The sequence below is a fragment of the Anser cygnoides genome, chromosome 3 (assembly GCF_040182565.1).
Source record: "Anser cygnoides isolate HZ-2024a breed goose chromosome 3, Taihu_goose_T2T_genome, whole genome shotgun sequence".
NCBI classification, from domain to species: domain Eukaryota; kingdom Metazoa; phylum Chordata; class Aves; order Anseriformes; family Anatidae; genus Anser; species Anser cygnoides.
Genome location: NC_089875.1, coordinates 14,028,355 through 14,041,707, shown reverse-complemented (window position 1 = coordinate 14,041,707; position 13,353 = coordinate 14,028,355). Strand labels below are relative to the sequence as shown.

At 37.0% G+C, this 13,353-nt stretch overlaps 1 protein-coding gene across 2 annotated transcripts in view; it reads right to left on the bottom strand.

Moving 5' to 3' along the window:
- MRPS5 (mitochondrial ribosomal protein S5) overlaps positions 1-13,353 on the bottom strand; it is a 47,923-nt gene that overhangs the window by 18,296 nt on the left and 16,274 nt on the right. For both annotated transcript variants that reach the window (XM_066993507.1, XM_048048381.2), the window contains exons 3-5: positions 13,081-13,206; positions 12,536-12,769; positions 7,780-7,814 (exon numbers count right to left, since the gene is read on the bottom strand). In XM_066993507.1, the coding sequence (XP_066849608.1) occupies positions 7,780-7,814; positions 12,536-12,769; positions 13,081-13,206 (395 nt within the window). The remainder of the gene's footprint in view (positions 1-7,779; positions 7,815-12,535; positions 12,770-13,080; positions 13,207-13,353) is intronic.

The following is a 13,353-nucleotide window of genomic DNA, read 5'->3' as shown; positions in this document are numbered from 1 at the left end:
TTATAGAGAAACTACAGACAAAACCAGGTTTGAGCTGATAGTTTTCCCCTGTCAGATGCATAAAACTCTGTCTTTTCTAACTCACTTGGAAAACAACATAACTCAAATGCCCTACTGTCACAGTGTGCGTCTAAACGTGGCTTCGTTCTACAGCTCACATCTGAGTACGGATCCTTTGGATTAAACCCACAATAATGCATGCTCACAGCCACGCTACACCTGAAATGGCTTTGCTTCCTTTTCAGAGGATGATTCATAATAATGGTGAATTATAACTCACTCAAAAGCTTCTGAATGTTCCAAATGCTAATGATTTCATCCATCCAGGCTGACAGGTAAGAGAAAGATTTAATTGTTTAATCAACAAAACCACTTGAAAATGCCATCCCAAAATGTTACTTTAAAGACAGGCCAAAACTCAGAAACCCAGGAACATCAGTAACAAATTCTAGACTCTCCCCTCTGACCTCTCATTCTTTCCTCTAACAGCTTGCTTCAGGTGCTATCTTAGAAATTGTCTGGAAATTTTCATTATCAGTCAAAAGACACTTGGTATCATCCAGGGAGCAGGAAACTTGCCTGCAGCTCTAAAAGCAAAATCTAGAGCTCTAATACCCCAAAAGTATATTTCAGCCAACACCTCATTTCAAGTAAATTATTACTCAGAGTATCACGTATACCATATAATTTTTCAGTCAAGGATGTCAAACAACAGATCTTAGACACTGTAATTTCATGCAGCATTTCCTTTCATAAGCCTTTTTTATTATGCCCTTTGCAAAAACAATAGCTAGAAAACAATTTCCAATGACTTATAAAAAGAAACAAAGGCTTTTGACTGTGCCTTAAGGAATGTTCTCTTTGTCACAAGCGGTAAGACTACCGAGAATAATTCCGTGCTCCTAAAGCAAACACGTATGAAAGGGTTTCTTGCTACTTCATGGAAAACTGAAACTGGTCTTACATTCTGCTTACGATCCCCTGCTGCAGCTAGACAATTCATTTTATTTAGTGGATACAGAATGCATGACTATAGAGCAATCAGTTAACAAGTTAGAAGTTTTCCATGCCTTCACATTCCCTACAGATACCTCTCTACAGTTCCGTGTACCTTTTTAACAAGCCATTTAGAAATACTGAAGACAAGGTCCTTGACATCATTTTGGCTCAACAAACCTTTGTTTTTCTGACTTTACCCCTGCTTTCGTCATTCCAAAATAAAGCTACTGTTCCTAAAGCACGACAATCCTGTGGTTTGGTACAGAAAGCCTAGTGGTTTCCAGTGTCCCCATTCCTGTACAGTCCCCAAACAGTCATTCTCCACACAACCAACCTCCACTCACTGCCCCCATCAATATCTGCAAACAGTTGGATTCAGAATGGCTAAGTTCAGGTACATTTAACTGCAAGAACACGAACCTCCAGCCATTCAGCTGCTGCTAATCTTTTCCAGTTAGGCACACCTATCCCTATGTTGCACGCGGGAAGGACAACCCACATCAGATGCAAGCTGTGCAGACCCTGCTCAGAAAACAGATCTTTTCTGACTGTTCTCTTCAGTTCTGCTTCTCCAAAGTGCTATGCAATAGTTGAGGTAAATGCTGCATCCAAACAGGTCTCGGGCAATCAGAAGCATGCCTGAATGCAGCTAGAGATAAGAGGGAAGGAACAAGCAAACAACCTAACTCACTTGACAGAAAATGCCAGCTTTATGAAATTACAGATTTTGCATGAATTCTTGCCCCATCAGGGCTCACTTACAAACTACCAATATTATGATACAAACTTTGTGAAGCATACCCAATCTCAAGTCAATTCAACTAAGAATAAAGTCTATGAAGCTGGAGACAATATGGAAGAAAAAAAAGACAAGATTCAGGCAATAGCCTAGAATATGGCTTCACTTACTGCATGCTATATTGGTTATATTTAGTTATTGATTATAAGACAAATTATTGATTATAAGACAAAAACTACTCCTTGTCAAAGGCTTCTGTAGAGTTCATCACTAACTTGGTTCCTGGGAAAATATCATCCACACGCTTCTGAGAATATCCATTTAATTATTGACTCAAAGCAATTTATTTTGATTGATTCTATGTCAGGAAGAACTAGTTATTTTTATTATGCCATTGTTAAAAGGATCTCTTTTGTGTTATCTTCTTCCACCCTTTCCACACTCTCTGAAAGCATAAAAAAACCCCAAAAACCACCACTCCAAAAACACCCCCACCCAGGGCAAATAATTAAAAAACTATCAAAACCCACAAACAAATACCCAAAGGAAAGAAATCCATATACAGTTTAACCTACAATGTAAGAGATAGAGAACCCTGAACTAAAATAGAATCATAAAATGATTTTGGATTTCAAGGACTAGGATAATACCAACATCATACCAAGCTCTAACCAAAGTACCAGTGTACTTTTATCTGCAGAAAACAGCTTTTGCTTTAAGGATAGCATCAGCCTATTTATGTTGTGGCCTTCTGCACCATTTCCCTATGAAAAATGCATGTATTGCCTGACCTGAACTTTTTTTAATCAAGTCTATGCCTTTCAGTAATTAAACATTTAAACACTAATGAGTGTTTCTTTTGTGTAAATAGGACAGTACAATACCCCAACCATCTGGCTGAAAAAGGGAATTATTCCACCACTGGCAAAGCTACACTGACCCAGGTACAATGGGGCCATGCTTTCACAAAATAATCCAAGTAAATTGATCTTTATTAGAAACAGGTAACAAAAAGAAAAAAAGGCGAAAACAATAACAAGTGATCAGAAGGCAGAGTTTTTGCAGCTGGCAAGTTCAGTGTCGGGTAGAAAAACAAACACATCCATCTTTTGCAAAGGACATTGTTTATTATCATATCTCCTCCTTTAGAAGGTTCCCATTTGTGAAAGATTCAAAGGGACGCTAACCTCATATTATATGCTTGCAGACCTTATTGATTACCAGGTTTCATTTTCTAATTTTCATCACACTGCAACACAAACACTGCCATATAACACAAGCCTTCATGTCGGCATTTTTTTTTTTTTTTTTTTTTAATATTAGCGTTACCATTCTGCTTTTGGAGAAAGATGACAGAAATCACTTGACAATGGATGATTCCTGAAATGATGCTTTGCCATTACAGTAAAAATGGCTTGCATAATTTGTCAAATGGAACTGTAAATTTTAATGACTACTGTTATTACATTATGTTAAACAATAGTAAATATTACCAGTAGTTTTATTAACAGGACTTCTGTGTGGGGTGTTCAATACTGGGCCCTTCAATCCAGAGGTAGAGGTGCCTTCCCACCATAGCCATCCTGTGATTTTGTGAAAGAGGTAGCCCAAGTCACCTGCTCCAAGAAGCAAGAAAGTCAACAGGAAATCCAGTAACAAAACCAATATCCGGTCCCTCGTACTGTCTCTCCATACCCAAAATACCTTTTTCTCTGTAATGTCCTTAGCTCTGGTTTAAATGAAAATCAGAGCTCGTCTGTACCCTATTCTTCAAGCAGGAAAAAACAAAAAAAAAAACAAAAAACAATCAAGTTAGCATTTCTGTTTCAAGAAAGCACTTTCAAAATAATTTCTCTTTTTTTTTTTTTTAAAAGGGAGTACAGCCTTTTGGGCTAACAAGACAGCACAGCCTTTTTGGTAGCATAATCACAAAGGGAATTGGGCTTTTGCATTTTTGTTTATAGGACATTCCTTCAAAAATGGAATAGAAGTCCTGAGAACTGCTGAAAATCAAGACACAGAAGAAGAACAAATAGGCTTTCAGCTTCTTTCTGCAAAGTACAAAATTTCCAAGCAAATATTTTAACCTCCTGTATTGTCATGAAGACAAAGATAATGGAAAAGACACACAAAAATAGCATCACATATGCCATCTATTTAAAGTAAGAATGCTAACGGGACCTGTTTATTTCAAAACTCATACTTGTTACCAGAAAATTATAGGACTCAATTTTCTTGGGCTCATTGCTGGATATAGAAATTTTTGCTGCTGCTTTTATTTTTCCTGCAAAAAACACTCCTACTTTCTCACACTGCAACAGTACAGCCCCAGCCTGCCTCTGAAATGCTTTTTTGTTATTCACATATAACAAAGCAGTGAAACAGATTTCTAAAGCACATGGAAACATCGCATAGCAACCCGTTTGGTTGTTTAATCTAATGTATTTTAACTGTAAATAATTATGCAGACACAAAATGGCCAACTTGAGTAAATACCTCATATAGCATCCAAACTGGCAGGCAATTGGGACATGTCACAGTAACAAAGGAACAGCCACTTTTCTCCTATGTGCCCTTTCAATTAACTGAAAGCACTGAGACCTGCAGGGCTTATTAGGGTTGTAACACTTAGCTGTAACAACTGCAGCAGAAGTACAATCTAACTAAAGCCAAAAGCCAATTTTATTCCACGTTAACTTAAGTATTAAAAAATAAACGTCAAAATCAGTGAGCTATATGTCAGGTCCCAGACAACGAAACTCTTCATCCAATTTCAGAGCCCCTGACAAGAGGGACACTTGGGAACTGGATAGCCTTGGGAGAAGTGAAACCTATTTTTTTACTACACTCAGGGAGCAGGGATAGAGTTTACACTTCCCCCCTTCCTTAGCAGTATGGGGAAGGGGAATTGTGTTCCAATGTGGAAAAAGGAGGAAAAGATTCATTGTTGTACTCCCTTCAGTCCTCAAACAACTGGCAGACATGAGCAAGGACCTAGTGGGGCTAAACCCATCATTTTGCGAGGACAGAAGTTCCTTACTGAGGAATTTTGCATGTGAAAATAAGAACCCATAAAATGTGTATGGTGCAATTCAGGACCTCTCACTGATGCTTGCTTAAATATTCATTTTTCTTGCATTTAAGATTTTCAGTGTAATCTCAAATATATTATTAAATGAGAACTTGATATGTAAATGGAGCAGATGATCCATCAGATTATCAAAATAAACTGGTACTTGTCTGAACCATTTGATTTTCCATCTGACTTTCAGTAGTACCATCTTTTAAAAGCAGTTTTGGGGAATACCAATGTATGCACACCAGCATATACTGTAAAGTATAGAGGCACACAACGTATTTTTTATTGTGACAAACCACCTGTGACATTAAGTGCAAGTTTGCTACTCGTTCTATTTTGTCATCTCTTTTCTAGGCACCAATGACAAATTTGGTAAGAATATATCAGAGATATTTGAGAAAAAAGAACCTTGATTTCAAACTTGTAGATAGATGAGCACAACAAAAACAGGACACAGAATTAAAAATGAACTGTGTGTTCTCTTAAGATTTAAACTAAGCTCAGTAATGGAAAAATATTGCTTATTAAATTAACTTTCAAATGTTTTTAATTTCATCTTGTTCTTGTGCATACCAGTACCACTTCACTTATTCTGTTGGTGACTTTAACAAGTCAAAGCTAATCTGAAATAGCAAGTTAGTTCTTAAAATAGAGACCAGTATGTGACAGTACATGGTAGCGTGCAGAGAAAGTACGGTTCCTTCCACAAAGGGCATCACTAGTCAACTTCAGTAGTAGAATACAAGATGATGTGCTGTAAGTGAAACTAAACAGAAGTTCACAGATACAGTGGAATAAACGCCATGTCTGGACACACGTACGACAGAATACCAGCTAAAAATACAGGCAATATTTCACAGAACTTTTTTTTATAAGTGAAGCTGTAATAATGACAAGAGTAAAGTGATGAACGGTCATCTCTACCCACTTAAAATCATGTAACAAACAACTTATTATACGGTCACTATTTTACAGTGATGAAAGTATGTCAACATTCATATTAAGCAAAGACACTCACTATGCATCTATCATAGGATGTGTATAGATCCAGGTTAATACTTTGGCTCTCAGATAACGGTTAGAAATTAAAGGAGTCCCTTTTCAATACAGCAGCTAGACGTGAATATTTTTTCCAATAATAAAGTAGATAAATACTAATTGCAAATAAGATTCTGATGATAACCCTGAAAGGGACACAAATCTAATAACCAATTTCATCTGTAGGTATGTAAGCAATATGAGAACGTTCTGAAGTGACAAGTTTATGCAATTACATTAAACACAAAGCCACTGGGTTGATTTATGCCCAGAGCATTCATGTAACAAGGTTTAATTCAATATATCAAAAGCACAATCCAAATTTTGACAAAATGTGCTTTGGTATTCATCTCACTTCATGGTGCTGCTCTTGCCACCTTGCTTAATGGCTCCCAGCCCCTTCTCCTTCACCAAAAATGTCAATACTTAACAAGAAAGTCTTGGCTGAATCTTACCAATTTGATGTCCCCCAACTGGAAGTGCTAAGTTTGCTACACCTTGCTGGGTTTTGCTTTCTAATAGCTTGGTCATTTTAGCAAAGTGTCAAGTCCTTTTAACACATTAGATATTTAAAGAAAACAAAACAAAACCCAATGACAAGAAAAACAGGTTTTGAGATTCAGCTGCATAAAACACTGACAGAAACAGAAATTACTTGGCCACAGCTACAAGTCTCACTAAAATTAGGACATAAGTAGAAGAGAAGGGAATGTGCAAGGACAGAGGGCAAATACTGTTCTCACTTCCAGAGCTACTACCTTTTCTGGATGCTGTGCATCATTTGATTCTGGACTGGTAGCAAATGAATCACAAGAAATCAGCTTATTTCTGAAGTCATGATTCCCCCTTCTAGCTTCTGCTAGTTCTGTGGTTTCCACAGCAACTAATGCATTCAAAATGAGAAAGAAACTAGTAAGGTAAGTGATAGGCATAAAATACCTTGTGACAGCATAAGCATGCATAGTACTAATTGTTACTGGTCTGCTTTGGAATGAGTTGCATCCTCCAATGGCTTTACCACTGAGAAATAACAAAGGTCCACATATCGGCATTACCAATGCTTTACATTTCACCATTATAAACTGTTATTAATGGATTATCTTGTGTTCTAAACAAAAATCCACCTATAATAATTTTTAATAAGCACTTTGACTACATTCTGAGTGATGTTTCTGTTGAAATCATTATTAAGAATTTGGGTCTTCAGAAGAGCTTTTTTTGGGGGGGGGGGGGGGGGGGGGGGCAATGTTAAGGACCTTAACCTTTAGCCTGAAGTTTTGCTGTTAGGTATTTTTAAGTGAGGTGATGCAATATGATCCATCTAGAAACGAGGATGGAAGCAAGATTTGCATTAATCCAGTCAAAACCATCATCCCTAAACCGTCAGTAAGCACAATAATGCAGTAGATATACAACCATGAATAGGAAATTTTGTTGGAATATTTTTCACAGAAGACAGAAATATCATAGGTTAAGACATCTAGGACAGATGAGTATTGTATTAACCAAGACACGTAAAATAGGATCTTCATCCCACCTGCTCTCAATCTTGTCTTCCCAGTCCTCCCCGCTTTGTTTCATTTATTTATCTTGAAAAGCAGAACTACATAATTTGCTACATATAATTGTTTGAGAACTAATGCTAACACTTTACTAGGTTCCCAATTATGGTTGCATGTGAACTGTTAAAGCTTTATCTGCGGGCATTTGCCACTTCAGAGTCACTCAAAACAGTCTTTGTATTAGCTCAACAGAGAAGTCCCCAATGAAAAGAATAATAGATTACATCACGCAATTGAAACAAAACACTAGACTAACTCCTATTGCTATAAGATTGACTTAGCAAAGACAATTAAATAAGTGCAAGCCCCATATAAAATAGCTGTAACTATTTAAAGTCCTTGAAGAATTTTGTAATGCTTACCTCAATGACTCTTGTTTCAAAATCTTCGTAAGTTTCTGTTGGGAGAAAAATAGTGTCTTACATTTCCTTGTATTAATTCCTTATCAGCAAAGCTCCCTGCAGATTGTATAATTTAAAAAGGACACGATTTTTATGTAGCTGTTTGTTTATCTCAGCAGTGAGCAGAAAAGGTAAGAATAATTTGAACACATATCTAAAGTGAGCATTATTAGTTGCTTCCTTTTAAAAAGAGCTCGAATATATTTTGTAGCTTGACTCCATTCATTTTCTCTTTTAGAATAAACTCGGAGAGAAAATAAAGTATAACTCATTTATAAAGCGTGCTTTTTTCATTTCTTGAGTAAAAATCAATATCAGTACAAAAATCTAGCTTAAATAATATCCAGTTCAAATGAGAACTTCCAGAAGGTGTAACACCACTCTTGTTATAACTACAGTACAGCTCCTGTTATAATTAAGGGGTGAAGAACTGTTAAATACATTCACTGTGCTTTGTTAGGGACCCCAGTCTCCAACTGCGATCAATATTTTATCTTTTTAAGTATTGTGGCTGCAGGGGAAGTAAGATGTAAATAGTCTCCAAAGACTGCCCAACCTAAATAACCAGCATGGCACACAGGAAGAAAAATAATCCCCTTTTAAATGGTAAAGCAAGACATACCAACTTAACTGCTTTGTCTGAACATCCCACAGAAAGCAGTAACAAAGATGATGGAAGAGCTGAGATGAGCTCAGAATCTGTCCAATACTTTGACCACAAGCTAAGCTACCCAACCTCTCCCAATTAAACCTGAAACTCTCTTGAAAATCACTACCAGCCAGCACTTACACTGAAGAATTTTTATTAAATTATATCTGTTATTGTTCCTAATTCTCTCCAGCTGTAGAAACGCTATTAAAAAATAACTGTCCACAGCATGTTATATAAAAAATAAAAATAGTTTGGGCTTTTGCTAGCTGGCAATGCAAATTGTCTTCTTCCCAAAATACTGCTCTAAAAGTGTTAAAAAGACAACACACACAAACACCCTCGTTTCATGTACAATGAGCAATGGCTGTACTTGGTTAAAAGCTAAAAAGTTGAATCACCAAATAGGCAAACAGGTCACTTCCATCATGGCAATACTATTCCCCAATATTATTCTGACTATTCTGAACTTGTATTAGACAATCACACTTATAATTTCTTTGATTCCCTTTTTCTCGACACATATTTTTGTGAAATTCCAGAGAAGAGAAAAAAAACAAAACAAAACACAATCACTTCAAATAATCAACAACCACGCAGCCAGACTTTTTTTTTCTCACCTCTTTCAATTTGAAATGCTACCTGAAAAAAAGTCTTTGCAATCAAAGACAATTACAGCCTCATTCATTTTGTCCAGTTATAGTTAAGGTGTTTTCTATTGTTTCCCTGTCACGTCTGCCTTCAAGTCTTTTCATCACAGCGGTAATAATAAGAGCTGTGTTCAGGTGTATGTTACATATTCGGCTGTACTTGGTGAACACATCCTTTTCACTGCACAAAAATTTCAAGTTTTTGCTCTGTCATTAGAAGGGACTTCAAAGGAATGACATTTTCAAAATGTCTTAGGAAATTGTGGGGTAGGAAAGAGCAAGAACAGCGCGGAGCTCTGGGCGTGACAAACCATCAGTATGTACTGCCACCAAGGATGGCAAGTAAAGGGAGAGGGCACAAAACTACACAAACCAGAAGCCCCCTCAGGTCTCATCCAAGGGTCTTCACCCTGACACACACTGTGAGTAAAGCTTGGTTTTAGAAAAAAAAGAAGAAAAAAATTGAAGACAATGAAGTAAAATGCAATGTCTCAATATAAGCAGCAGAACAAATAGGAGACCCTCCCGACCTCCTGCTTTTCCAATTTACTTTATTAACTAGAGCTTTCAGCATTTACAGCTTTAGAAGCCAGTGCTAACTAAAGCACTTAATATTTGTTGTATTTGGTATAGTCACAGCAAGAGTCTGGAGAAAGGCTTGGGAGCCTAAAGCAGCATGGTGGTGAAGAGAATCAGAAGCTTCACCAGATGTTGCTTGATCATTTACACAATCTCCGTGACTATTACAAACATGATCATCTCAGCACAATTTAGAGAACTGCTGGTCTACAAGAAGTTCAGAGAAGAGCATGCAAATGCCAACGCTCAGGCACCCTGTTCCTTCTCTGAAGCCTCATCAGCTGCAAAGCAACACTGTCAACTTGGCTGAAAAATAATCTTATTTCTAACTGGAAAAAAAAAGTTCCTTCTCTACTCACAACTAACACAATAAGTAGTGGTGAAATTGTAAAAGATCCTCCTGCAAGAACAAAGCACAAAGAATCAGTCTGTCCTCGAATATATGGAAATATATTTTTCCCCAAAACAAAGCAGTCGGTTTCAACCAAATTTGTCATATGTCAAAGGCTCACAACAGTGAGGTTCTACAGATTTCTCCTGTACCTGTTTTTGTTAGAAAATATGAATGCTGCTGAAGAGAAGCTGCATTACATGCTAAAACTGTTTGTTACCGGAGGATCTAGCAGCAGAATACCAGGAAGGGCTGAACTGCAGGATCTCAAATTGAGGGAGTCCCGCCATGCCCCAGTCTGAGGACAAACAGATTCATTGGGTTTGACGGTTTCAGGTCTATTCCTTCTACCACTTTGGCTATGTGCAAAGCACTGTCAATGTCCCCGTTCCCCTGAAAATCATTTAATTCCTCTGAATAAAGATGCTGACGGAATTTTGGGAAACTGAAAATCCCCACAATTTTTAAACAGATTAAAAGGAAACTGGTGTATGCTAATCAGAAACTGCTTTTCTCAAGCACATTTATAATACAGGCTGACGGTTTCATTTTCCTGTTTTTATTGTAGTGCCCTTTCCTCCTCTTGGCAGAACTTGACCTGACTACTGCCGCACCCACGGAACCAACTTTAATGCAAGTAACCAGCCTCAGTAATATCAGCCACACCGAAAGCAAGGAAAGCACTGGGGAGTAGAATTCATGCATACATAAATGTTGTTTGCAACAGCTGCCACTTCTTTTAACAGAATGAACTACTTGAAAATACATTTGAATTTAAAAGCAACGTAGCCTTGCATTTAAAGCACAGAACCAGAACCGTGAAATCTTCTTGACTTTCCTCTATATTCCACCAACGATTTATGGGGAATTCATTAACTTCTCAAATCTTTATTTTTCACTTGTAAGATTCAGGTGACAGGCTGCCTCATCCATTGTCATGTCACCACCTCCCATGGAACATTTGCTTTCAAGGTAATAAAATGAAATGCTGGTAAGTGAACACAGGAAATCTTATTTATATACAGCAGTATTATGCTGATATTAAAATGGAATCAGTTATTCTTAAAATCAAGGATAAACAAGAAAACCCTGAAGAGAGTGGAAAGCAAGATCTCTATAAATTCACAAGGTATGTTGTTTTCCTGACTTAGACACCATAGCAACATAAGACACAAAATTAGCTATACCAGCTACAGGACTTAAAAACCTGGGAAGGGAGTGGAGAAGTAGAAAACAGCAACAACAGGATGAATTTACAAGAGGAAAAGCTACAAAATGCCAGCATGACTTCAGTCCATGTGGACAATGGTATTAGATCATCCTGGAAAGACCATGCTCTTGCTGCCTTATGGCTTGGTGCAAAGCACATCTCGATTTTGTATTAACATCTAGAAGAAGTCACCAGAAAATACAGACAGAAAGAAATTCACAAACAAAGCACCAGGCAGAATGAGCAGCAACTGTGACTGCAAAAAGATCTGATAAAAATATAATTACAATCCATAGATGTAATTCCCTATTTATGGGGAAACTCCCATTTATGGGACATATGTTCCAAGATCACAGCTTTCACCAGGAGAACATATTCCTGGACAGAGAGAACTCTGAAAACATGAACCAAGCTTAGCTTTTAGAATGACCGGAGTCTGCAACAAGCTTGAAAGAAGTGCTAGAAAACATCAACTGTCATATTTACCTCATCTGACTATAAAAGTCTGAAGAAAAATTGCAATAAATATAGAAGCATCACGAAGTGCTTCACAAGGGAAACTCAGCTGAATATGAGTAGCAGCTTATTTTTATATTTTATTAGTTGAAGGGGGTTAGGTTTTTCATTGTTAAAGCTAACAAAATTTTTTTAGTGGTCTAATGAACAGCACTGTAAAAAAAAGTTCACCTGTCCACTTTACATATATGACCTCTAGTTTCACTATGATATTTAACTAGACAACACACAAGAACTTCCATTAGCTACATTCAAACCACAACATCTTAAACCATATTTCACTATTTGAGTAGGAAAAAAAGGTTGATTTACCTCACAGGATCCTTTAAGAAACTATACAAAAGCACAGCTGCATTTTGTACTTAAGAAAATCGATGTTGAACAGAAAACATATTTCCATTCTTTAAGACTCCTATAACAGTCTATAACATAATGCAGTACTCTATATCACAGTATAACTTTAGGTAGTCCATAACATAAAATAATAATCTAACAGCTATATTAAATTAAGCAGTGATTTAAAACATTTCACTTGTGTAAGTACTTGTTCTTTGACTGAGCTGCCTTAATTCATGCATTGGCATATGTGCAGCCAAAAAGGCACATAAGAGAAGTTATAAAATGGATTTTCAATCACAGGAAAATTCTGGATCTGGCTTTTTCCCAGCCCTTTATCACAAAGGCTACGTAAGAACTAAGAAAGATATTCAGTCTTTTCTTACCTCCGTTAGGACCTGGGTCAGGAGGATCCAGAATGACACCTCCCCAACACTTTCCACTCCATCCTCCCTCTCTCTTAACTTTTATTTTTCTTCTCTTCTCCCATGTATCTCTCTGCTGAAGAATTTCAGACTGAATTCTCTCTCGTTCTTCTTTTTTTCGTTGGGAAACTGTCTGTACCATCCCACTTTGTATTATAGGAGCATTAAGACCAGGCCAGAGAAAACCAGAACGTCCTTGAAAATAACAGGGAAAAAAAAAGTTTTATGCCAAACTAGTACTGAAATAATGAACACTGTAAAAATGCAATAAAATGGAAGGTTCTTGCTTATTTGAAGTGTTTTCTGTGACACAGAATTTATATTTAAAAACAAAAAATAGCATTAAACAACCATATCAGGATTTTTTTTTTTTTTTTTAGAAAAAACTATATCAAGCTGTTCTGATGCCACAGAAGTTAACAGCAATTTACTGATTTGTTAAATCAAAAAAACATTACACATGAAGAGGTCAAGACATTTCTTCAGCCCTTCATTTGTGAATCTACCTTCTCCGATCTCCTGGCCTCTATTGAGATTCTTTTTTAGCTTCTTCTTCCTTCTCTTCCCTCTTCCTTTCTTTACTCCCACACCAGTCTCTGCCAAAGCTCCTTTCCAGAGCTCATCAGCTGTCACTGAAATGAGAAAGCTTTCATAAGTAATATACAAGTACATCTTATATTGGAAATTGAAGCTGAACAAAAAAAAACTACCTCGAAATGTTAACCCTACTTTGATTTTTGCTGGGATTTAAACTGTGGGATTACTGCCTTGCTAAGAAA